The sequence below is a fragment of the Bos javanicus genome, chromosome 15, assembly GCF_032452875.1.
Source record: "Bos javanicus breed banteng chromosome 15, ARS-OSU_banteng_1.0, whole genome shotgun sequence".
Taxonomy (NCBI): Eukaryota; Metazoa; Chordata; class Mammalia; order Artiodactyla; family Bovidae; genus Bos; species Bos javanicus.
This window is the reverse complement of record NC_083882.1, coordinates 27,647,144-27,674,040: the sequence shown is the minus strand read 5'-3', so window position 1 is coordinate 27,674,040 and position 26,897 is coordinate 27,647,144. Positions and strand designations below refer to the sequence as shown.

At 40.3% G+C, this 26,897-nt stretch overlaps 1 protein-coding gene across 5 annotated transcripts in view; it reads left to right on the top strand.

Moving 5' to 3' along the window:
- The window catches only part of SIK3 (SIK family kinase 3), a 267,644-nt gene that overhangs the window by 182,572 nt on the left and 58,175 nt on the right, over positions 1–26,897 (top strand). For all 5 annotated transcript variants that reach the window (XM_061440398.1, XM_061440397.1, XM_061440401.1 and 2 more), the window contains one exon: positions 3,650–3,811. In XM_061440398.1, coding sequence (XP_061296382.1) covers positions 3,650–3,811 — 162 coding nt within the window. The remainder of the gene's footprint in view (positions 1–3,649; positions 3,812–26,897) is intronic.

Sequence of the window (26,897 nt, the reverse complement as noted above, 5' to 3'; positions counted from 1 at the left end):
GGTGAGTGGGTGGGGGCACGAGTCTAGGAATACAGGAAGCTAGTGTCCGAGCAGGGTGGGTTGCTTGGGACTAGTGATGTGGGTGGGATCTTGCCCAGTATTTCGGAGAACTAGCTCACTAAGCTGTCCAGAAGAAGCAGAACAACTCTTTAGAGTTCCTTGCAACTGGGTGTCTCCTGACAAGTTTCAAAATGTGTTTTACTTTGAATGTTAAAGTGGTTCAGGAGCTGTTTTGTATCATTTGCCTTCTGAAATTACCCCAGTGTGTTTTCCAGCACTGGGACTTTGTGTTAAGTCCAGGCTGGCCTCCTGCTCTGGGTTTCTTCGCTAGAAGTTAAATATCGTATTTGAACTGGAAGAATTTTTGCTACTTGCCTATGGAGCATTCATGAACATAAAGCAGCCATTTGTCAGCAGGCAGCTGAAAGGCAGTTTCAGCAGGGACTGCAAACCACTGCAGGCTGTTGGCTTCCTGGCACACCCACCAGACCCTAAGGTTTACGCCGAAAGCAAACTAACAGGACTGTGGGCTGTAGGTGGGGGGAGTGGTGGTAATAAGATGGGCAAAAATAAAAGCAGAGGCTGGAGTCTGAATGACATTGAGCCAGTATGAAGGTCCTGTATGTGGGGAAGAACACAACACTCCCCAAAAAAACTTAAACATCAAACACAATGGCTCAGAAAAAACATCTGATGTTTACAGCTAACACATTTTAAAAAAAGTAAATTGTGTGTATCTTTTTTATATTCATAGCTATAGGGATACTGTAGATATCTTTAGGGAAAGTGAAAGTGTTAGTTGGTTAGTCGTGTCCAACTCTTTGCCACCCCATGAGCTGTAGCCTGCCAGGCTTCTCTGTCTATGGAATTCTCCAAGTAAGAATACTGGAGTGGGTTGCCAGTTCCTTCTCCAAGGGATCTTCCCGACCCAAGGATCGAACCAGGTCTCCTGCATTGCAGACAGATTCTTTACCATCTGAGCCGCCAGGGAAGCCTTCTTTTGTGAAAGTGCTATATAATTTAAGCTGTTTTTCCCAGTGTGCTGTCTCAAATACCTTGAAACCAGAACCAGGTAACATTGACAGTTGGTGTATAATAATAAAGATCAATTTTGAGCACTACAGTATCTTGAACAAAGAGCCTTACGATCTGTTAACCAAACGCTGAAATAGCATTTATGTAGTATTGAGTGGAACTTTTTTTTTTAAATAGCTTTTTAAAAAATGTCTTTGGAAGTTAAAATTTTGTCATATATGATAACTCTTAGTCAAAGTACGAGTATATTCCCAAATATGCTGTTCTTTCTTTGGCCATAGCATGTAACAGAATTTATTTCTGTTTAGCAGATCAAGAGATAGAGATATTGGCAGTATAAATGATTCATCCAAGGACAACCAATGTGTCATTCTAGAGATAACACAGAACTAGTCTGCATTCCACCAGCTCCTGGCCTGTGTAACATTTTTGAGAACTTTCCAATCATTTTAGGAAAACAAAGTACTTGGAAAATATAAAGATTTTTTTTTTAATAAAAGAAAATCACTTATTTTGGAAATTGCTAAATTAATCATTCTGTTGTGTTTAAGAAGCTCTTTGATGTGTTCTGGTAATTAGTATTTACTGCCAGATGAATGTCTCCTGGGCATTTTAATTAATGGGTGGCTTGGCCAAATGAGCTTCTGATGGTAAACCTTCATAAGGGCTTATTTTTGTGTTTCTCAAGAATAGCTGTCTCTTCAAAGCTCTTTAATTAGACAGAGTTTAGCAGCTAAAACACATTATTAGAATAATTAGGCCTTGGATTAAGAGCAGTAGTGGGTCAAAGGAGCAGGTACTGTTCGAGAATGGACTCTTGCAGTGGTGCACGGTGTCCACTTCTGATGGATGTCCAGTTCTTCAGCAGCTTATGTTCACTCCTTGTCCCTCTCTGAGGCTTTTATGTTGTTTGAAGTTCATTTGACAGGTCATACCAGAAGCCTAAACATACCAATGTGTGAGCTCATTTATCACCACCTCCAAACTCTGGTGGAAAGCTATATCCTAGTCCTATTAATATCTAAGCTAAAGTCTTCTTATTTTCTCTTTATTTCTACCAAATTGGTAATCTTAGCCATAATAATGATTGTTTTTGAGGGAAATGCGTCAAAGATTTTGTTTGGGGGTCATTGATAACTCTTAACAATTATAGCAGCTTCTTTGAGGAGTCTTTCTTAATAAATAGTCTACTTATAACATTGTTCTTTAAATTACTGTTGTATTTGGTCTCCAAAGTTTTATTTTCTTTGTGGTCAGAATGTTGTTCGAATTGTTTGAGAATCTGCTGTGTAGATGAATTACCATTTTTCCTCCTCTTCTTTACACCCTCTTCCCCCATTTCTTGTCCTAAGCTCTTAATCTTGTTAGTCTTTACTAGAGCATATATTTTATTTCAGAATTCTTCTCTGTGGTGAAAGAAAGAAATATCTGACTGGTCTCATGGGGGTTTGAGATGGTGCCAGAACAATCGGGTAGTGTTACTGAAACTACTATTAGAAAACAAACAATAATATAGTCACTTATATTGTCTAATTTTTCACTTTCCCACTATCTCAGGATGCTTATGATGGCAAATGCATCTTTTCCCGAGCTGGATCAGTTGGTTTAAGGATAGTGCTGAGAGGCTATTACAGATTTCAAACGGAGCAAACTGTGTCACTAACGTTTCTAATCCTATCAGCTGTCATGACCCGTATTTGTTGTTAGATGAAGAACTGGGTTAGGATATGCATGTCATTGGTTTAATATAAACCTACTGCTATGATTAGAAAAAAGTTATAGAACTTATGATATGTATCAACCAGTTCCTTTTTAAAGATAGTAGATAGCCTGATTTAGAGATATACAAAGCTTATCACATGTAAATTCTTTTGTTGTACCTTAGCAACATAGCCAATGGGATTATTTCATTTAAAGTGGTAGAAACTTCATTTGGTTTTCTATCAGTAAAGCTTCATAACACAGTTTTAAAATATTTGGTAAGCACAATAAATGCACATGTAAAGATGCAGGCATATTGCTGTACATCCCAGGGAATAGTCACCAAATACATACATTTTTATGTCAAGCTGTAAAACTTGAGAGCAAAAGGGATCAGCCCAAACAGAGTCCTATATAAAGCAGGATTTCCCCCCCTTAGTAGTGACTGATTTCTGTCTGTTCTCTCCTAAAATGATTGATTACCGGGACTCTGCTTTTTGACTCACTCTTTAGCACAGGAAATATTGCTGATACTGATACTTATCTCATGTGCACGTTTGCTGTGTATATGTAAACTTTCGCAGCGGAGCTATGAACAGGAAGATGTTGAGTATTACAATCCCTGAAGAAAACCATTGCGTGTGTCCCTCACTACTCTCCCTTTCTTACGGTAGGGTGAGTGTACTCGTATGCACATGTATGTAATGGGATTTATACTTAATGGCGTTTGGATGCTGACTACTAATGAATTTTATAGATACAAATCAAGGCTGTGAGTGCATTGTGTTCCATCTGTTTGTTTCACGTCTTTGACTCACTCTTGTGCTGGGCCCACTAGCAGCCCTCCTCCCGTCTACCTTTTGAAGTCACACCAGTCCCCAACAAGAACTGACGGTACTCTTCTTTGGCACAGACCACCTGGTGGCCCACGGCAGGATGGCAGAAAAGGAGGCCCGTCGCAAGTTCAAACAGATCGTTGCAGCCGTGTATTTTTGTCACTGTCGGAACATTGTTCATCGTGATTTAAAAGCTGAAAATTTGCTCCTGGACGCCAATCTGAATATCAAGATAGCAGGTGAGAAGTGTGCTGAGGATGTGCAATAGGAATAAAGGAGCTTTTCCTTCAAGGTTCTTAAAGCAAGGGATTGTCTTGTTTCTATCTATTCAGAAAGAAGGATTGTGAAAAGGATTTTGTGTGTGCATGGCTTGAAAATGAATAAACTTTCAGAATACACTTATGTAAATTTTTCACATAGTTTCTGATGCAACTAGGTTGGGGAGAAGAAAGAAAAAGTGATTTTTAAATAAGGAATACAACATAGAATAAAGTAGTAAAAAGATCTCATAAAACTGTATGCCCATCCTCACTTGAGAAGGTTGATTTGTATCATTGCTGATACAGAGCATACTTATTCTTAAGACTGTGGTTTTAAGAATAGATCTTATCGTGGTTTAAAGGCAGTCCATCTCTTTTCATCCTCAAATTTCATTCATCTGCTCGTCTGACTGCCTGAAAAAGCACTTTTCACTGCCTCAGTCTCCTCATACTTCAGTTTTAGTAAACTGCCAGCATTTGCCTAACCAATGCAAGCTCACCACCTATTGATAGAAGAAAGTGACTGCAATCTATATGGAAACTATAGATATGGAAATAAGCCATTTTTGTTTTCTGACAGTTTTTGGCATTACATTTTATGTCCCTCATGTCCCAGGTGAAAAAGGAAGGGAGTCTCATATAGAAAACAGAAGTGTAGCTAGACTTTAACTGTCTTGAAAAACCTAAGTAAGAAGCAGTTCTAAAGATTGCCCTCCTTAACCAGATGGTAATTCAGAATTCAAGTTTATATTATACATGAGAGGTCAGAGTCCCTGTGTGTAGGTTGGTGATTCTTCTGACATAACTGCCCACGTTCCAGGCTCTGCTTTCACATCCTTGGAATTCACCTAGCCTTATGTTTATCTGAGTTGGGCTGATTAGAACTTTTCAGCTGTGAGCTCTTTGAGTCCTGTATTTGCTCAATATACAGTAGACAGGAATTAGATACTTTCTTTTTCTTAGATGAAATTCAGTTTTTCCTTTGCCCTTATGTCTGTTTTATATTCTGTAATGCTCTCTAGATGCTGACACTTCTCACAGAGGCTGGGCAGGGGGAAAGGCCTCACAGTTTCAAACCCTCTTTTGTCATTATTGTAGCTTCAGTTGAATTAGTGATAACAATACCTACTAAGCTTCACAATCCTTAAAGTATAATAAAATGTTGTGTTAATTATCTGTTCTGATGTAACAAATGACCGCACACTTTGTGGCTTGAAGCAATATAAGTGTATTGTCTTACAGCTCTGGAGGTCCAAAATCTGGAGTGAGTCGCGTGGGGCTGAAGTCACGGTGGGGTGGGGCTGGCTCCATCTAGAGGCTTTTGGGGGATTCGTGTCCTTCCCTTCGTCAGCTTCTGGAGTCCTTCTGCGTTCCTTGGCTCAAGCCCTTTTCTCACGTCACTCTTCCGCCTCCTGTTTCCATTGTCACATCTTTCGCTCTTTACTGTTCCCCCTTTTTCCCTCTTGAAAGGACCTTGTGACTATACTGGGCCCTCCAGGATGGTCTCTCCTGCTCAAGGTCCTTACCCTGGTGACCGCCCTGGTAGTCCAGTGGCTAGGACTTCACACCCCGGTGCAGGGGCCCACTGGCTGGGAAACTAGATCCCACAGGTCGCAACGGACATGGAAGATCCCAAGCGCCACAACCAAGAGCCAGCACAGCCAAATAAATGATAAATAAATAAAGTTTTTAATGAGTATATAAATGAAATTTTAAAAAAAGATTCTTTTTTTAATAAATGAAGTTTAAGATCCTTGACCTAATCATGTCTGCAAAAATACATAACACATTCACAAGTTCCACGGATTAGGACAGGGACATCTTTGAAGGGCTGTCATTCAGCCAGCCACAAATGTCATTGTAGGGCTCTTTGGATTGGTAATTAAGGTAGTGAGTTAAAAAAAAGGCCCAGATTTTGTGCTCCAGTCTTATTCTACTGACCAAAGACCAAGAAAAAATTGTTATGCTTTTTTGTTCTTGATTTTGAATTTAGAACCATTTTGGTTTAGTTAAGGGCAATTTGCCCTAGAGAAGGAAATGGCAACCCACTCCAGTGTTCTTGCCTGGAGAATTCCATGGAGAGAGGAGCCTGGTGAGCCCCAGTCCCTGGGATCACAGAGAGTTGGATACAACTGTGTGACTAACATACACACACACACGGGCAATTTGCATGGTTTTTAATTTTCGCATTGAAAAGCTAGGTGTTAAAGCAGGGATTGGTGACAACTGAATTTAGGGTCTCTACTGACAAATGTTTGGAAAAGGAGATTTTTTAAAGCTTTCTTTGTTAAACCCATGTAGTCACAATATGAGTTTCTACCTGCTGATGTGTAATTATGGACTCCTAGGGACGCTGGCATTCAGCTTTGGGCTGTGTATTAATCCATATATTTTCGCAGGATTTTTGCTTCGTTCACTTAAAGTCTCTGTTTTCGTTGTTTGTTTTTGCTGCAAAGCAGAGAATCAATGAGCGTGATGGTTCTGTGCTCTTACAGCTCTCGGATGTTGCCTTTGCGTTCTTTCCTTCATGCCGTCCCCGCTCAGTTTCTCAGTCGTTGCCCAAGCTTCTCTCCCTACACACGTTAGATAGAATGCCCATTCTCACCTCCCAAGCCTTCTCTGAGTTCAGTCGACCAGGGGGAGAAATGCTGCTAACTGAAGCTGACCACAGCATGACTAGTTTCAGAGAGGTGTGTTGGATGGTTGTGACAGGACACAGTCAGGTAAGTAATGAAATCAGCTTTTATTCTCAAAGCCCAGAGTAACTTTCAGATCCTTGGTCTTTTCAATAGTCTTTTTGACAAATTATTGTAAGTCTTGGTAAGAAAGAACTACCATATAAAAAGAAGTACATGAGAAAGAAAGGAGGATTTTTTTGTTTTATATAAAATATTGTTAGTCTTAGGCACCTCATTTAAAAAGAATCATATATGTTATAGTAGCAAATTAACATGGAATTAATAAAAATTCAGATTAGGAAATCTAAGGAGTGTGTTTTCCTTATGTCAATATTTATGTAGTGGTTTATTTTTTTTATTGGCATATAATCGCTTTACAATGTTATGTTAGTTACTGCTATATAAGGAAGTGAAGCAGCCATTTGCATACATACATCCCCTCCCTCTTGAATCTCCCTCGCACCCCCTCATTCCACCCCCTAAGTCATCAAAGAGCTGAGCTGCCTGCACCGCGCCGCTGCTCCCCACCATTCTCTGTTCTGCACGTGGCGACGCCTGTGTGTCCATGGCCGTGTCTGTATGTCATTGCTGCTCTCCCAGATTGCCCCGCCCTCCCCTTCCCGCCCTGTGTCCACATGTCCATTATTTATACCTAGTGGTTTTGATGAAAAGGTCATGTATCCTGTTCAAAAATAGATGAATAAGTTGTTCTAGGGTTGTTTGTGTTTGCAGGAATGTGTTTGCTTTTTCTATGAAGTAATGTGACAGTTTACATGTAATACTCTTGGTACTACTGTAAAAATGTAGTAAGTATAAAAGCCCGTATTTGCCCTCTTCAACAGAATATGTGTTTCCTGGACACAAGAGGTAAATTTCAGTTACAGGCATTAAAAGATTCAACATCAGTCCATGGTTTAAGAGTTTTTGTGATTAAATTCTTAGCTGTGAATTTTTGTTCTACGCTAGTTCTAGAGAGAATGAAGCCCAGGTGAATACTTTGTTGTCTTTCTGGTTTTAGAATTTAAAAAGGCTTCTTCTTAATGCTGGTCACAAACCTATATCTTCTGTAGGATTATTTGAAAGATGTTTCTATCATTAGCAATCCAGAATAAGCATTGATTGTTTTCAGAATAAAGAATTTTATTTCTGAAAGACAGAACTGCCAAGTCTAAGAATTTTTAGTGGATATCTAAAATCTTCACGGTTCCACTATCATGGAACAGAGAAAAGAAGGCTGAGAACATACTCCCACCCTCAAGAATTTGCAGTCTTATTTGAGCAGCAAATGCGTAGGCTACAATGAGATTTTGCTTCATGTATATAAAAAGTGGGCTTTCCCGGTGACTCAGTGGTAAAGAATCCACCTGCTAGTGCAGGAGATGCAAGAGATGTGGATTTGATCCCTGGGTTGGGAAGATTGGGAAGATCCCCTGGGGAAGGGAATGGCAACCCACTCCAGTATTCTTGCCTGGAGAATTCCGCGGACAGAAGAACCTGGCAGGCTACAGTCCATGGGGTCGCAGAGTTGGACACAACTAAGGGACTGAAGACAAGCACATATAAAAAGTACTTTGCAAGGCATTTTCACACATATCATTTAATTTCATATTTGGCATACAAGTATAGCTTGTTTAGAAAACTAGAGTTTCCAAAAGACCTTTAACTTGCTAAAACTTTGAATTTCTTTTAAAGAGCATTCATGCAAAGCCCTTTCTTGTATAGAGTTCATCGCTGGGAAAAGAGTAGGTTTCTTGGTCTCTAATCTTTCCTGTTTCTTGCCTCAGATGTGTGAGGACCACAGAGGAGCAGATGCCAGATGGGGGAGGCACAGCATGGCTCCCTCAGCACATCCTCATATCCCTGGGTGACGGCATGGTCAACAGCTACCAAATTACAGTTTGATACAATAGCGAGAGATGTTACATAGCACGTTGTGATTCATTATCATGTTAATTGTATAGTCCAATTACCACAGAGTTCAGAGGATGAAGAAACCACTTGAGTTTGCAAAATTCCATTAGATAACAACTGCCACCGGGACTGTCAGCAGCTCCTGCTTACTGTTGGACTCCCACTGCCTTGCACGTACCTGTCCTGCAGTGGGTGCTCAAGAACTCTGTGGGTCTGAACTTTATATGGCAGTGATGAGGACAGAATCATCCTTTTGAGAATGTAGCCCTTGAGGTGAGTCTTAAAGGATGAGCAGACTTCTTTAAGGATAGGTGTTGAGGAGAGAATGCCAATAGGATCAGCAAATGTTAATAGAGCACATGCTGTGTGCGGATCTTGGGGATGCAGCAGCAGGTAAAATAGTTCCTCGGAACTAACATTCTGATGGCAGAAGATAGACAGTAAACACGTGAACAAATGAGCTCTCCTAGGGCTTCCCTGGTGGTCCAGTGCTTAAGACTCCACGATGCCAGTGCAGCGGGGAGGGGGGTGGGGGTTGGTTGATCCTTGGTTAGGAACTGAGATCCCACATACCATGAGACCCAGCCAAAAAATTTTTTTAATAAATAAAAAAGTTCTCACAAGGACTTGCAAAAGTGGTAAAATGACTTGTGGGAGGATAACCAGGACAGGCACAGCCTTCCAAACAGAAGGAGGAGCAAGGCCAAGGCCTGAGTGAGGTGACGGTAACATGTTTAGGGGACAAGAGACAGGTTTGCATGGCTCGAGATGATAAATAAGGTGGGGAGTGGAAGGATGAAGTGAGAGAGCTGGCACGGGCCAGTTGACGTGGGGTGCTGTGCACATGGTGAGGATTGGGGGGTTATTTGGTTACAGTGGGAACCTGAGCTGGAGCAGCCTGAATAGCAGTAGGACGCACACAGCGTGTCTGCAGAAAAGCTTGGCGAGAGGGAAGACTTGAGGAGGGGAGGCATCCTGAGAACGTGGGGAGGGGCGGTATTTATACTGGATTGCGAGATTGTTTGACTTCTAGGCTTAATAAATCAGACTGCGGTGGATAAGGGAAAAAAAAGTGAGAGTAGGGAGAGGGGACAGGAAGGCAATAGGAAGATCAGTTCAAAGCCTGTGCAATGCATACAGCCGATTCATGTTGCTGTGCAGCAGAAACTAACACAACATCGTAAAGCACTGTAAAAGTGGACTCTAAAAAAGAAATAAAATTTTAAAAGAGGAAGCAAAAGCTCATACTGGGGCAGTGGGATGTAGCTTTATCTAATTATCCCTCGTCTGTAAGGTGCCACTTCAGGTATCTGCCTTTTCCTGGAGAGATCCATGCTCTTGTGTATTTCCTCCCCTAGACTGTAAGCAGGGGAGTTCCCACACTCGTTTCTATTACGTGTTCCTCGGTGGTCTAACATAGCAGGTGCTCAGTAAATAAGTGTTTGTTGAATGGGGGTGGGTGGGGTGGGGAAGGCCTGTGAAATGTTAAGATTCCGCATGCAGGTGGTGGTGCTGGACCTGGGAAGGAAGAAAAGGGCAGCAAACACGAGCGATGCAAGCGAGGAAGAGTCTGGGACTGGGTAACCAGTCACAACTGGGCCAGGAAGAGGGAGCTTACAGTCAGTGTTTGTTTAGAAGTAGAGAAATCAGATTTCCTTATTGACAGATTATATTAAGCTATCAAAGAAGTCTGCTGTTGCCTTATTTTTAACAGTTGATGCACTGCTGTTTGAAAGTAATTTTAATTCTTGTCCCTAGAAACTAAGAAGAGAAATTTCTAGATTTATAAAAGATTGCCTAAATGTAGCTGGCTTATTCCATGAAGCAAAGTTATTTGAAATACTCAGACGCTATGAGAATGTTTTGAAAATTGTGGAAACTTTTTTTTTTTTAACCTAAGGAAGTTGGAAACTTTTTTCTTTAAATGTCGACTCCCAGAATGGCCTCCATGAGATGGTTTCCACTCCGGTGTTATTGTTTTAGTTGGCAATCAGTAGACAGCAAAGATCTGAAGTTCAGCTACAGCAAAGCCAATATTTTGGAAAGAATTTCCACAGTGCATGGATTTAAGGTACTGTGGAAATTTTTGACCTTTAATGCAGTGAGATCTAGACTACTTCATTTTTTAAAAGTGAGAAATGAAAACATTTGGTAATAACTTCATTGACCTTTCACCCCCAGCATGAATATACTGAGATATAGTCCTACAAGAAAAAATAAAGGTTGGAAACCTTGGTTTCTGAGACTCCTTCCATAGCCTGGTGATTGAGAATATCCCCGAGAGGTCAGAAAAAGTAGTTATGCAATATTCATCATATCACTCCCAAATTTTCTGTCATGGTACTAACACCCTTTATTTCGGTACTCTTTCAGTACACCTCCCTGGTTGACAGGGAGTAAATTGAGACTCAGGCCATGGAACTCCCCCAAATTTGGGTCCTAATGGAGCCTAGGAGTCGTAAGGCCTCACCCGGTACTCACAGCCTGAAATGGTGAGGACTCTCAACTAGCAGGGCTAAGCAGCAGTCATGTATATTGGCCCTTGAGAAAATGCAGTTGGGGGAATTCTCTCTTCTGAATCATATTCCTAAGACTGGAACTTCACTATGAAATATTAATGCACTTTCATTCAAAAGGTGTTTCAGGTACACATAGTTGATTTTTGACAAAAACTCTGTGAAGTTAAAATTTAAGTGAGCAGATTTTTGTCAGTCATAGTTCTGGGTTATAAGTATAAGGTCTTGTTGATCTTGAAAAGCGATTGCACCTTGCTAGGATCAAAACCAATTTTCTGTTTTGGGGGTTTTATTAACAACAGCTATGCTACCAGTACAAAGCATTACCTCGCAGATTTTCCCACTGGTTTTCCTAACACAGAAATGAACTCACACAGGCTGGGGGGCAAGTTGGGGGCTGGTTACATAGTCTGAAATTGCTCACTTTGTAAATCACATGCTTTATCTTTAAATTCATGCACATTTTGTATCTTCCTCAATGTTGTATCTACATTTGTTTTAATATTAAAGTTATTCAACTTTATTTAATATAGGGAAAAAATTGATACTCCTAGAAGATGTATTTTATTTGGCTTATAGTTTCACATAACTCTTGGCATACTTCAGCATTATGCCTGGAACACGCAGACGTGAACCAGTTTGAGAGATGGAGAATAAAGAATTTCTTCCCCAACTTTAGGTTCCTCTTATACAAACTCCTATTAATTGCAGATCATTCATTTGGGGGATAATTGTGTGTGTGTGTTAGATGCTCAGTCACGTCCAACTCTTTGGGACTCTGTTGACTGTAGCTCACTAGGACTCCTCTGCCCATGGAAAAGTACTGGAAAGGGTTGCCATTCCCTTCTCCAGGGAATCTTCCCAACCCAGGGATCGAACCCAGATATCCTACACTGCAAGCAGATTCTTCACTGAGCCACCATTAGTGGTAAATAAATGGGGTAGTGGTTTAGATCTCCCAACTCTTACGTGGAATGGTTTGAGAGCCTTTGACAGTAAAGCAAGTGAGTCCACCTGCTGGCTCGGAGCTAAGGAGCCTGCCTGTAACCCAGCCATCATGATTATTGCTCAGTTGGAGTGGTTGGGCACCCTTGATAGTGTTGACCAGTGTGTGGTTTTTCATCAAATTTTGTTAGATTTACATGGACTATTGGATAGTATATAAAGTATAAGAAACATTGATGTTAAAAATTTAATGAGGATGGAAATGATAATTCTACAATGTCTCAAGACAAACCTTGCCTAATTCATGGATTATCTTCATTGATCACAGACCTTTTATAGATGTTTCTAGGTATTCAAGAGCTAAAATTTTTATATATATACACACACATGGACACATATAATATCCAGTTTGCTTTATTGGGAATAAAGACTGCCCACATTATTGTGTATTATTTGCAAAGAAGTGCTAAACTTGCTTATCCATTTTACCATTTAAAAACAAACTATGGAAATAATAGGGTTTAGTTCTTAGGTTAAAAAGTGTAAGAATTCCGAATACAAGACCATGACAAGTTTTGACCATTTGTAATCTCAGTTTGTAATCTCAGCATATGGAGCTTCCCAGGTAGTTCAGCAGTAAAATCCAGTTGCCAGTGGAGGAGTCACAAGAGACACGGTTTCGATTCCTGAGTCACAAAGATCCCCTGGAGAAGAAAATGGCAAACCACTGCAGGATTCTTGCCTGGGAAACCCCATGGACAGAGGAGCCTGGTGGGCTGTAGTCCATGGGGTTGCAAAGAGTCGGACACAACTGAGCACACACGCATGCACAACCTCAGTGTATCGGTGACTTCCAAACTACACGTATCAATTTGAGATAAATACTTTTTTTACATAATTTAAATACATTAATGAGTCATTTGTTAAATGGGCAAAACAGTTTTCCTTGAATAATATTATAGTGAACTTTTATTTTTTTATTGAAAGATGATTACTTTACAACATAGTTTATTGTTTATCCATCCTGTATATAATAGCGTGCATCTAATTCGAATCCCAAACTCCCAATCCATTCTACTTAGTTTCTAGGTGACAATTTAGAGTCTTATAGGTGATCATACCAACTTTTCTCCAAAAGTAGCTTTCTGTGTATCAGATTATATGTCTTAACTTTTAATTTGGAAAATACTGTTTTTGTACCTGTATACTATATTTCTATTTGGTGTCTTTAGTTTTTGTTGAGAATTTAAGGGGACCTTAATTCATTATGGTCTGTAAAAGGTGCTAAAAATTTGTATAGTGTACTCACCTATCAGTGTTAGAAACTTACTTGATTGAATGATTGGACTTTTATTTTTCTAAGTGATATGATTTAGAATTATGACTATAATAATATGCATAAATGTTTCCAGGAATTCCAATGGATATTGTTTGTAGGTCTTACAGAAAGTGTCTTAGTACAACTCTTTGCTATATACGCCTACTCTGTACTAGAGTTTGATGAAAAGGTCTTATGTTTTGTGGGGTTATTGTTGTTTAGTCACTTGGTTGTGTCCGACTCTTTGCGACCCCATAGACTGCAGCACGCCAGGCTTCCCTGTCCTTTACCATCTCCCGGAGCTTGCTCAAACGAATGTCCATTGAGTCAGTGATGCCATCCAGCTGTCTCCTTCTGCCTTCAATCTTTCCCAGCATCAGAGTCTTTTCAAATGATTCAGTTCTCTGCATCAGGTGGCCAAAGTATTGGAGTCTCAGCTTCAGCGTCAGTCCTTCCAGTGAATATTCAGGACTGATTTCCTTTAGGATTGATTGATTGGATCTCCTTGCAGTCCAAGGGACTCTCAAGAGTCTTCTCCAACACCACAGTTCAAAAGCATCAATTCTTCAGCACTCAGCCTTCTTTATGGTCCAGTTCTCAACTCTCACATCCATATGGTCCAACTCTCACATCCATATGTTTTGTTTGGGGAGGGTTATTTTTCATGAGAAGGGTAGTGCTATCTATAATAGAGTAGAGAGGGTTTATTTGTTATTTCATTTAAAAATAGCCAAGTTCAGTTTTCCTAACTGCTGAGATATTTTAACGCTTTGAGGGAAAATGCATGTCATTCATTGAAAATACCCATGTAATGTTGGTCCAGCAATTTTGTTTTTAAACTTTAATTTTCCACAGAGATAGCATACTGCATAGACACCTAGTGCTGGGAAGTTGCAGAGCGTCAGGAGATTCCTAAGGTTAAGTGATGGGTGCAGAGGAGCCTCATATGTGGTGTAATCTAGAAGCGGCCACAGAATGGCCCTTTAATAGCTCTCTAAAACGTTCCAGGAAGGTACATATATTCTCTCAATCTCCTGAGAATTATCTCTCGCCTCCTTCAATTCTGACCTTCTCTGGTTTCTTAAACTAAATCAACGCCCACCCCCCGTCCAGAAGCTGATTACTTGATTTTTTTTTTCCCATGAAGAAATTTCTCTTGAGTATAAATGCTCAGGCTGTGAGTCAGTAGTTTTTGGCATTACTTCCCTATTAGCTCCTAGTTAGGAAGTTCAGCCAGAGGTTGGAGGGATTGCTAAAGACAGGACTTCCCAAGACCCGTTTTTAAGAGCAAACTAATATGGAGACTCCTGGGAACTTAGAATTTGGTCACTACCAATATTCTGAGATCTGCACAGTTGACTCTTGTTGTGTTCAATTCCAGATAAAGCGTTTGGGCCACATGATTCCTAGGCTAGTGATGTTGTGCAGGAAAAGCGTGATTCGTGCCATGTGCAGAAGGAAAATGGCGGCCCACGCTAGTGCTCTTGCCTGGAGAATCCCACAGATGGAGGAGCCTGGTAGGCTGCAGTCCACAGGGTTGCAAAGAGTTGGACACGACTGAGTGACTTCACTTCACTTTACTTCTATCTTAGTAGTCCATGTAACAGTCTGAATCCCGTTTATAAAGTGTTCTTTCACAGTTCTTGATCTTTGGTTCTTCAAGTCATTTTTAGCTTGTACACTCGACAGCTTGTGGCCCCTACCCTGCACTTATTAGTCCATTGAGAGGTTAATCAAGGGCCAGAATTATTTATATTCTTGATCTTTGTCTCTAGTTGTAAGTGCAGCGTTGGGGTTATAAGTTTTCAGAAACTTTCAGATTTTAAAACATGAAGGATTTAGTCACAGTATTTTCTGGTGAGGTTGTTTATTCAGACTACATAGTTATTTTCCCACTTCGCTTTTTTCCTCTGCCCCATACTTACTTCCCACAGCGAGGGAATGAGATGAAGCACGAGTGAGTCTGGGAGGCATTGGCTGTCGCTTGTAGCTGTGCTGCCGTCCACCTTCACAGACACTGCCACCCTGTGGGACTGGCTGCAGGCTAGTCCTAATCTGTCCCATCTGCTTTGGGTTTCTCCTTGGTTAGCCAGAAAAGAAGTCAAGGGCATTGCTCTGAGGTGGTAGACCAAATAAGAAGATTTCCTGTTGCAGTCAGTTGTCCTGATTTTTAAATTCATGCCACCCATTGCCTCTTTCCCCTTACCACACAGACACACCCCTTTGATGATGTACTTCCTTTTAGGGCCACAGTATCACTGCCCCATATAGCCCCAGGCTCCTGATCTTGCCTAGAACAAAGGATTTCAAGTCTCAAACTGGATAGTAAAGCTCTGGCATTTAAACCATCCCTAGAAGACAGGCATATGGTTCAAATTAAAGTCTGCTGCTCTGTATTAAGAGAAGGGGATGTAAGATACCATTCCAGCCTGCAGACAAATGCTAACCAACCAGGGTGTTTGGGGCTTGGAAAAGAGACTTAACCAATTATGTTAGGGGCCACTTGTGAGTGGAGAAATAAATGACCATAGGCCACATGAAGAGAACAGCTCCACCCATATGGCTTCTGTTGTGTTGGGGGTGAGTATTTAGGGGGTGAGTATTTAACCAGTTTCTTCTCTTGTTTCTCCCTTTCCTTCTGTAACTCTTTAGAATATTCATCATTTTAATATTGAATCTGTAGGTCATAATTTTCTTCCTGTTGCTAGTAAATAAAGAGTAAAGGACATAAAAGTATCTTTATGGCATCTTTGTACCTGAGAATTTTCTAAAACTGCTCAGTGTTTTAGTTCTTATTATTAAAGGCTTTATATTAAAAAAAATTTTTTTAATATATTACTTATTTATTAGGCTGGGCCAGGTCTTAGTTGTGGCACACAAACTCTTAGCTGCTGCATGTGGGATCTAGTTCCCCGACCAGGGATCGAACCTGGACTGCCTGCATTGGGAGCACAGAGTCTTAGCCACAGAACCACCAGGGAAGTCCCTAAAAAAATTTTTAATGTGGAGTACTAAAGCAATAATATAAGTATACTATAGAAAATTTAAACAGCAACAAAAGATTTTTAAGTTTTCAAACTAGAATCCTACCTTAAAATTATCATTGTCATTTTGAATGCATTTTTTTCCTATGAATTTTTTAATAGTTGTAATTACTGTATGTACCATTTTAAATGTGTTTTTTATCTTTCATATTATGTCAAACATTTTCCCTATGCTGCTCCCTATAGTCATTTTTAGTGCTTGCGTATCAAGTAGGTATTCTGTAATTAATTTCTCCCATATTGTTGTGACAGCACAGAAAGTCAGATAGGGTTTTCTTGTCCACTCCCCCTTCCTTTCTTTGACATTTGTCAGTGCACTGGAGGCCTGGGTTCGATCCTTGGGTTGGGAAGATCCCCTGGAGAAGGGAAAGGCTACCCACTCCAGCATTCTGGCCTGGAGAAAAGAGTCGGACACAACTGAGCGACTTTTACCTTCAAAACTGCAAAATATATATACTTAACCTAGGAAAGTATATATACTTTCCTTGGAGAAGGAAATGGCAACCCACTCCAGTACTCTTGCCTAGAAAATTGCATGGATGGAGGAGCGTGGTGGGCTACAGTCCATGGGGTGGGTCACAAAGAGTCGGACACGACTTCACAACTTCACGAACCTTGGAACGTGCACTGAACGTGTTCTCTTCTTTGCCTTAAGTCTCTGTGTTACTTTTGTTGTTGCTGTTGTTGTTTTTTATCCCTGTGGACATTGCCCCACTTCTGCGTCTCCCTGCCTGACGCACCCGTGCTCTCCATCCTGCACTGTGTGAACAGAGCCTGCAACGCTGTGGTTTATTTTACTTGTGCCCTGGGTTAGAATACTCCCAGGCTGACATGAACTGGGGCCGTACAGCACTTCATATTGGACGATAGTTCTGAAAAGCTAAAATAAGGTAGTGGCTGAATACAAAGTGCCTGAGGTGGTAAAGGAATGCCTAGGCTCTGCACATCTACTGCTTCTTACCTCTGGGACTTGAGTAATTGAAAAGTTATCGTCAGAAAAAAAATCAGTTCAATTTAGTCACTCAGTCGTGTCCATCTCTTTGCAACCTCATGGACTGCAACACACCAGGCCTCCCTGTCCATCACCAACTCCCAGAGTTTACCCAGACTCATGTCCATTGAGTCAGTGATGCCATCCAGCCATCTCATCCTCTGTCCCCTTTTCCTCAGAAAAAGAATACACAGCACTATTTACAATATCTAGGACATGGAAGCAACCTGAATTTCCATTGATAGAGGAATGGATAAAAAAGATACGATATATATGTGTGTATATATAATAGAATATTACTCAGCCATAAAACAGTGAAGTAATGTCATTTGCGGCAACATGGGTGGACTGTCAGATTGTCGTTGTGAAGTAGGTCAGGCAGAGGAGAGCCAAGTGTCATGACATTACTTATATGTGGGATCTAAAAGAATGTGTATCATGATATTGCTTATATGCGGGATCTAAAAGAATGCGACAAATGAACCTATTTACAAAACAGAATAGAGTTATAGATGCAGGAAACAAATTTATGGTTGCCAGTGGGAAAATGCAGCGGGGAGGGAAAGTTGGCCATATGGAAGGAAAAGAAGGAAAATGTAAATCTCCTTAGTGTTGTTCTTTGTTGGCAGCTCTTGTCCAGTTAGGGAGTTGGTGACAGTATAGATAAAAATGTTTAAAATGAATTTTTAAACTATTTATAAGTAATGTGTCTTAGTCCATTTAGGCTGCAGTAATAAAATACTGCAGACTAAGTGGCTTATAAGCAACAGAAATTTACTGCTCACAGTTCAAGGCTTGGAGATTCACACTCAGGTAAGAAAAACAGCCTGATCCCTCCCCTCCTGAGCCATGTGGATAATGGAGCTTAGAGCCAGTGAAATGGTCCCTAAGGGCAAAAAATAGAAGTAGAGGAGAAAAAAGGATCCTATTGTTTTCTTTGCTTATTATGAAATATCATGTATATAAACAGAAATGTACATTAACCACATGTGTACACTTTAATGAATCTCTATAAAGCAAACACCTGTGCAAATTACCACATAGGTCAGAAAATAGATAATGTAATTAGCTGGGCACCCCGTCACAACCTCATTCTTCCCCCATGGGGTAACTCTGTCTTGATATTCATGTTAATCACTTCTTTGCTTGATAGTTTTTTTAAAAGTAGTTTTTACCACCTGTGCAATATATCTTTCAGAAGTTTTGTTCCAAGAGGTGCCATTTATATTGAATGTAATGTGCAGTGGGCCCATCCTTAATATAGTTTGCTTGTTTTTGAACTGTGTATCAGTGGAATCACGCTGAATATATGACTTTGTGTTTTATTTCACACAACACTGTTTGCAAGATTTACCCATGTCTGTATAGCTAGGATTTATTCTTTTCTATTTCTATCTAGTATTCCATGATAGAAGTATACCACAAGTTAGTTTTCCATTTTATCCCTGGATGGATATTTGGATTGCTTTCAGTTTGAAACTCTTACTGTTGCAATCTTGCAATGAATATTGCACTCTTAAACATCCCATTGCATTTTTAAACATCTAAGAGTCTAGACCAAGGAGTAATGTTTCCAGGTTGTACTATATAAATGTTTTCAGATTTCACTGAGTGTTATTAAACCAGTCTGTCAATTTGTGTGAGTTCCCGTTGCTGCATTTGTCCTCACCAGTGCTAGGCTTTTTTTTTTTTTTTTTAATTGAACCATAGTTGATTCACAAGACCTTCTAGAACTAACACCCAAGAAAGATATCCTTTTCATTATAGGGAACTGGAATGCAAAAGTAGAAGTCAAGAGATACCTGGACTAATAGGCATATTTGGCCTTGGAGTACAGAATGAAGCAGGGCAAAGGCTGATAGAGTTTTGCCAAGAGAACACACTGGTCATAGCAAATACCTTCTTCCAACAACACAAGAGAAGACTCTACACATGGACATCACTAGATGGTCAATATTGAAATCAGACTGATTAAATTCTTTGCAGCCAAAGATGGAGAAGTTCCATACAGTCAGCAGAAACAAGACCAGGAGCTGACGGTGCCTCAGATCATGAACTCCTTATTGCCAAATTCAGACTTAAATTGAAGAAAGTAGGCAGAACCACTAGACCATTCAGGTATGAACTAAATAAAATCCTTTATGATTATACAGTGGAAGTGACAAATAGATTCAAGGGGTTAGATCTGATGGACAGAGTGCCTGAAGAACTGTGGATAGAGGTTCGTGACATTGTACAGGAAGCAGGGATAAGACCATCCCCAAGGAAAAGAAATGCAGAAAGGTCAAATGGCTGTCTGAGGAGGCCTTACAAATTGTTGTGAATAGGAGAGAATCGAAAGGCAAAGGAGAAAAGGAAAGATATACCCATTACAATGCAGAGTTCCCAAGACTAGCAAGGAGAGATAAGAAAGCCTTCTTCAGTGATCATAGAAATCTCTTCAAGAAAATTAGAAATACCAAGGGAACATTTCATGCAAAGGTGGGCACAATAAAGGACAGAAATGGTATGGACCTAACAGAAGCAGAAGATATTAAGAAGAGGTGGCAAGAATACACAGAAGAACTATACAAAAAAGATCTTCATGACCCAGATAATCATAATGGTGTGATCACTCAATTAGAGCTAGACATCCTGGAATGCAAAGTCAAGTGGGCCTTAGGAAGCATCACTATGAACAAAGCTAGTGGAGGTGATGGAGTTCCAATTGAGCTATTTCAAATCCTAAAGGATGATGCTATAAAAGTGCTGCACTCAATATGCCAGCAAATTTGGAAAACTCAGCAGTGGCCATAGGACTGGAAAAGGTCAGTTTTCATTCTAATCCCAAAGAAAGACAATGCCAAAAAATACTCAAACTACTGCACAGTTGCATTCTTCTCACATGATGGTAAATAATGCTCAGAATTCTCCAAGCCAGGCTTCAACAGTGCATGAACCATGAACTTCCAGATGTTCAAGCTGGGTTTAGAAAAGACAGAAGAACCAGAGATCAAACTGCCAACATCCATTGGATTATCAAAAAAGCAAGAGGGTTCCAGAAAAACATCTACTTCTGCTTTGTTGACTATGCCAAAGCCTTTGACTCTGTGGACTACAACAAACTCTGGAAAATTCTGAAAGAGATGGGAATACCAGACCCCCTGACCTGCCTCCTGAGAAACCTATATGCAGGTCAGGAAGCAATACTTAGAACTGGACATGGAACAACAGACTGGTTCCAGATAGGGAAAGGAGTACATCAAGGCGGTATATTGTAACCCTGCTTATGTAACTTCTATGCAGAGTACATCATGAGAAATGCTGGGCTGGAGGAAGCACAAGCTGGAATCAAAATTATCAAGATAAATATCAATAACCTCAGATATACAGATGACACCATCCTTATGGCAGAAAGCAAAGAGGAACTAAAGAGCCTCATAATGAAAGTGAAAGAGAAGAGTGAAAAAGTTGGCTTAAAACTCAACATTCAGAAAACTAAGATCATGACATCTGGTCCCATCACTTCATGGCAACTAGATGAGGAAACAGTGGAAACAGTGACAGAATGTATTTTTTTGGGCTCCAAAATCACTGCAGATGGTGACTGCAGCCATGAAATAAAAAGATGCTTGCTCCTTGGAAGAAAAGTTATGACCAACCTAGACAGCATATTAAAAAGCAGAGACATTACTTTGCTAACAAAGTTCCATCTAGTCAAAGCTGTGGTTTTTCCTGTAGTCATGTGTGGACGTGAGAGTTGGACTATAAAGAAAGCTGAGTGCTGAAGAATTGATGCTTTTGAACTGTGGTTTTGGAGAAGACTCTTGAGAGTCCCTTGGACTGAAAGGCGATCCAACCAGTCCATTGTAAAGAAAATCAGTCCTGAATATTCATTAGAAGGACTTATTCTGAAGCGGAAACTCCAGTATTTTGGCCACCTGATGCGAAGAGCTGACTCATTGGAAAAGACCCTAATGCTGGGAAAGATTGAAGGCACAAGGAGAAGGAGACAACAGAGGATGAGATGGTTGGATGGCATCACCGAGTCAATGGACATGAGTTTGAGTAAACTCCAGGAGTTGGTGATGGACAAGGAGGCCTGGTGTGCTGCAGTCTGTGGGGTCGCAAAGAGTCAGACACAACTGAGCGACTGAACTGACTGATTTACAACTCTAGTTGTTTCGACTAGTTTCAGGTACGCAGCAAAGTGAATCAGCTATACGTATCCACATACGCACTCCTCTTAAAATTTTTTTCCCGATATTTTGCCATTACAGGACCCTGAGTCAAGTTCCTTGTGCTGTATACAGTTGGTCCCTATTAGCTATTTACTTTATATTTAGTAGTGCTGGATATTATTACACTTTATAATATTTCCCAAGCCACTGAGTGCGTAATGGTTATCTCATTGTGGATTTAGATTTTAATTTCGTCTTAATAGTGAGATTGAACTCCTTTTATGTCTTTTGGCTTTTTTTAAGTGTCTGCTAAAAAAAAGTCTTCTGCCCATGTTTCTATTGGGTTGTCTGTCTTACTGATTTATAGGAGTTTTTGTTTCAATAATAAGAACATGAGTCTTTTGTTTTATGTGTTACAAATAGCTTCTTTTGTTTCGAGATTTCTCATTTCATTCTCTTTAAAATACCTTTAAAATACCTTTAATGAATACACCCTTTAGTATAATTTTAATGTAACCAAATTTACTATCTTTTCCTTTATGACGTGTGCCTTTTGTTTCTTGTTTAAGAAATCCTTCCATCTCCTGAAGCTATAATTTCCTTTATTACTTTATTTAAAAAAACTTTGTAGTTTTACCATTTGTATTAAGTTGATCTACCTAGAATTGATTTTAGAATATGATATGAGGAAAGTGTCCTATTTAATTTTTTCCCATAGGAAAAATCAGATGTACCTATGGCATTTATTGAGAAATTAATCCTTTCCCCAGTTTTATACAGTGCCTACTGTCTTTTCAATGCACTGTTTTTCAAGCAACTTGTTGAGAAACAATATGTTTCAAGGCTTGTATGCCTTTGGGAATTATGTTAAGTATAGCAAAGGATTGGCAGTCAAGAATAAAACGAAAAGCAGTAGTATATAATAACTGAGGAATTTAGAAGTAGTATAAAAATAATTCTGGGATGTACATTTACCTCAGTATAAACATATGCATGATGCTAAAAGCACAGTGTGGGCTTTGAGGGTGTCCAGGCTGGCATTATAGGCTGAACCTTGTTGTTAGTAAGTCTTTTTTTTTTTTAACCTTTGAATTTGAACATGATACTTAATGACCCTCACTTTCCCAGAAGTGAAATAAAAATAATGCTCATCTAATCCCCAGTGGCTCAATGGTAAAGAATCTGCCTGCAGGAGATATAGGAGAGGAGGGTTCAATCCCTGGGTCAGAAAGATCCCCTGCAGGAGGAGATGACAGCCATCTCCAGTATTCTCACCTGGAAAATCCCAAGGACAGAGGAGCCTGGTGGGCTGCGGTCCATAGGGTTGCGAAGCGTCAGGCTCGACTAAGCAACTGAGCACACACAGACACACATACTCTGTAACAGCACTTGATGGAGAGTCGCTTGAGGAATATGTTTACTTTATTCCATAGAATTCCAGGAGCTGCACAAATGGGAAAACTGCAGCACTGGGAGAGACAGATCCAGGGCAGCCCAGGATGCCTGACTCGCCGGAGTCCTTGCTGCTCCACTGCATGGCCCAGATTGCTCATTTCTCAGCACCCTGAATGAATTTACTCTGAGTTCAAAATTATTAATTGGTTGTCATCCAACTTAGTAAGAAATGCGTTGTCTTATTCATAGTGTGACATTCTAGATGATTCACAATGAATCTGGGTTATGTTCATAGTTCATTCCTATGACTTAGCATTTCTTTTAAGACAAATTAACTAACAAAACTTCTGAGGGGAAGTTATACGATTTCTAGTCTCAAGTATTTATATGTGATCACAGTTTTCCCTCAGATAGAAGTACCTGTACAGTACTTGGATGACATCGTATGGTTGCTGCAGACCACCTTTTCCGTCTTTGACATGCTTTTCTCCTCTCAGCTTCTTTGTTATAATGATAAGATATCTCTCTCTTGCTTTTGTTCCATCCTCTTTCTGATCCTGTACCTATAGCATAGGAAGTACTTTTGGGTGTCCTAAGCCATAACTCCCAGCCATTCCTTTTTCATTATTCTTTCAAAAAACTTTTATCCATTCATTACTACACCTTGATTTGTCAGAACATCTCCACTTGAATTTCTTCTCACCTTCTTAAACCAAACTTTGCACCTTTTTAAATAAAAACAAATCCTTTTCTTCCCAAATCAAATACTCTGTGCCTTCCCCTCCTTTTTATCCTATGTATTATCTCAAGTACTGTCCTAGCTTTTGTCAAAATAATTTCTGAGTTGTCTCATTTTCACTGTTTTTACTTTCTCACAGGCCTTCTACTTCTCCTCATACATTTTTTATAATTTTTTTTAGTTTTTAGGCTACGCCACGTGGCATGTGAAATCTTAGTTCCTTGATCAGGAATCACCCACATCCCCTGCATTGGAAGCATGGAGTCTTAATCACTGGACCACCAGAGAAGTCCCGCCTCATACTTAATCTAGTCTTGCTTTCAGGTTAACTTTACTACATCTGCCTGTACCAGAAGCCCCAGTGACTCCTCACTGCCCATCACTTCAGTTCGGTTGCTCAGTCATGTCCGGCCCTTTGCTACCCCATGGACTGAAGCACACCAGGCTTCCCTCCTATCACCAACTCCCGGAGCTGGCTCAAACTCATGTCCATCGAGTTGGCGATGCCATCCAACCATTTCATGGCCATAAGAGTTCTCACACATTTTCAGGAAGAGTTGTTTTATTTGTTTACATTCAGATGTCTAAATTATTTCCAGGAGATCCAGTAGGTCTGAGGTGAAGTTGTGGATCACTCTAAATACATTGATAATCCTGATGTGCTGACAGGGTTGAAAATCAATGGTTGGAAGAGGACATAGGAAACGGAATGAGTACTACTTATGATTTGACATAAATAATTATTCAGATACCAGTACTTTATTTGGGTGGTGGGTTCACAGGTGCTCATTGCATAACTAAGTAGAAGAAAACATAGGGGTGAATCTGTGTGACCTTAGGTTAGGTAGTAATTTCTTAGCTATGACACTGAAAGTATAAGTACAAAAGAAAATCTGGGTAAATTGGACATTAAAATTTAAAAACCTCTGTGCATCAAAGGACACTGTCAAGAAAGTGAAAAGATAACCCACAGAATGGGAGAAAATATTTGCAAATCATATCTATGGAGTTGTATCCAGAGAATATAAATAATTTTTACAACTTAATAATAAAAAGATAATCCAGGGAACCTGGTGGTCCAGTGGTTAAGGCTCCATGCTTCCATAGCAGAGGACAAGGTTCAATCCCTGGTCAGGGAACTAAGATCCTACATGTTGCCTGCTGCTCAGGAAAAAAAAAAAGATAATGCAATCTAAAAATGGGCAAAAGATTTGAATAGGTATTTGTCCAAAGAAGATACACAAATGGCCAATTAGCACATGAAATGATGCCCAGCATCATTAGCCATCAGGGAAAATGCAAATTAAAATCGTGGTAAGGTACCCCACCCCCCAGAAGAGCTGTAATTTAAAAAATATAAAAAGATAGTAATAAGTGTCAGGGAGGATGTGGAGAAATTAGAACTCTTGTACAATGTTGGTGGGAATGTAAAGTGTTACAGCCATGCAGTTTCTGAAAAGGTTAAATATGGAGTTACCATATGACCCCGCAGTTCCACTCCTAGGTATATATGTAAGAGAAATGAAAACATACATCCACAAAAAAAGTCACATGAATGTTCATAGCGACATTATTTATGGTACCCCCTACCAAAAGAATCAGTCTAAATATCCATCAAGTGATGAATGGATACATAATGTGGTATGTTCGTACCATAGAATATCACTCATAATTAAAAAAAAAAAAGAGTGAACTACTGATAGATGCTACAATGTGGATGAACCTTGAAAGCATTATGCTAATTGAAAGTCAGTCAGTCAGTCAGGTCAGTCGCTCAGTCGTGTCCGACTCTTTGCGACCCCATGAATCGCAGCACACCAGGCCTCCCTGTCCATCACCAACTCCTGGAGTTCACCCAAACTCATGTGCATCTAGTCGGTGATGCCATCCAGCCATCTCATCCTCTGTCATCCCCTTCTCCTCCTGCCTCCAATCCCTCCCAACATCAGGGTCTTCTCCAATGAATCAGCTCTTTGCATGAGGTGGCCAAAGTATTGGAGTTTCAGCCTCAGCATCAGTCCTTCCAATGAACACCCAGGGCTGATCTCCTTTAGGATGGACTGGTTGGATCTCCTCGCAGTCCAAGGGGCTCGCAAGTCTTCTCCAGCACCATAGTTCAAAAGCATCAATTCTTCGGCGCTCAGCTTTCTTCACAGTCCAACTCACATCCATACATGACTACTGGAAAAACCATAGCCTTGACTAGACAGACCTTTGTTGGCAAAGTAGTATCTCTGCTTTTCAATATGCTATCTAGGTTGGTCATAACTTTGCTTCCAGGGAGTAAGCATCTTTTAATTTCATGGCTGCAATCACCATCTGCAGTAATTTTGGAGCCCAAAATAATAAAGTCTGACACTTCCACTGTTTCCCCATCTATTTGCCATGAAGTGATGGGACCAGATGCCATGATCTTAGTTTTCTGAATGTTGAGCTTTAAGCCAACTTTTTCACTCTCCTCTTTCACTTTCATCAAGAGGCTTTTTAGTTCCTCTTCACTTTCTGCCATAAGGGTGGTGTCATCTGCATATCTGAAAGTAGCCAGTCACAAAAGACCACATATTGTATTTGTTGTTCAGTCGCTCAGTCGTGTCTGATTCTTTGTGACCGCCATGGACTGCAGCACACAAGGCTTTCCTGTCCTTCACCATCTTCCAGAGCTTGCTCAAACTCATGTCCATTGAGTCAGTGATCCCATCCAACCATCTTGTCCTCTGTCATCCCTTCTCCTCCTGCCTTCAGTCTTTCCCAGCATCAGGGTCTTTTCCAATGAGTCAGCTCTTCACATCACGTGGCCAAAGAATTGGAGCTTCAGCTTCACCATCAGTCCTTCCAATGAAAATTCACGGTTGATTTTCCTTCAGATTGACTGGTTGGATCTCCTTGCAGTCCAAGGGACTCAAGAGTCTTCTCTAGCACCGCGGAGAAGTCTGGCCTGTTGTTACTGTGTAATGTTGTTTCTTGCCATATACCTCTGTGAACCTTACATCATACCTAGGGTACTTTCTTTATTGTTGCTTCAACTTAGCGTACTAGTTCCAAGTGATTAGCCTTTTGCTCTGCTTTTCCCCAACCACCACTTAGAAAAATCTCTTTCCATAGTCCCCCTGTGCTTTTCTAGATCCAGTCCACTCAACTCAAGTTCTGCTTTCTTTTTTGAGTCCTTCAGTAGGAACATATCTTTTCTGCATTCGCTTCTTTCATAGGAACCAACACATTGCTCTACTGATACATGAGTGAAGGAAATGGAAGAACTTAGTTAGAGACCCTGATGATGACATTAAGAATAAAAAGCTTTAGGAAACACTGAAAGACATTATGATTAAGAGCAGCTTTCAGTTCAGTACAGTTCAGTTGCTTAGTTGTGT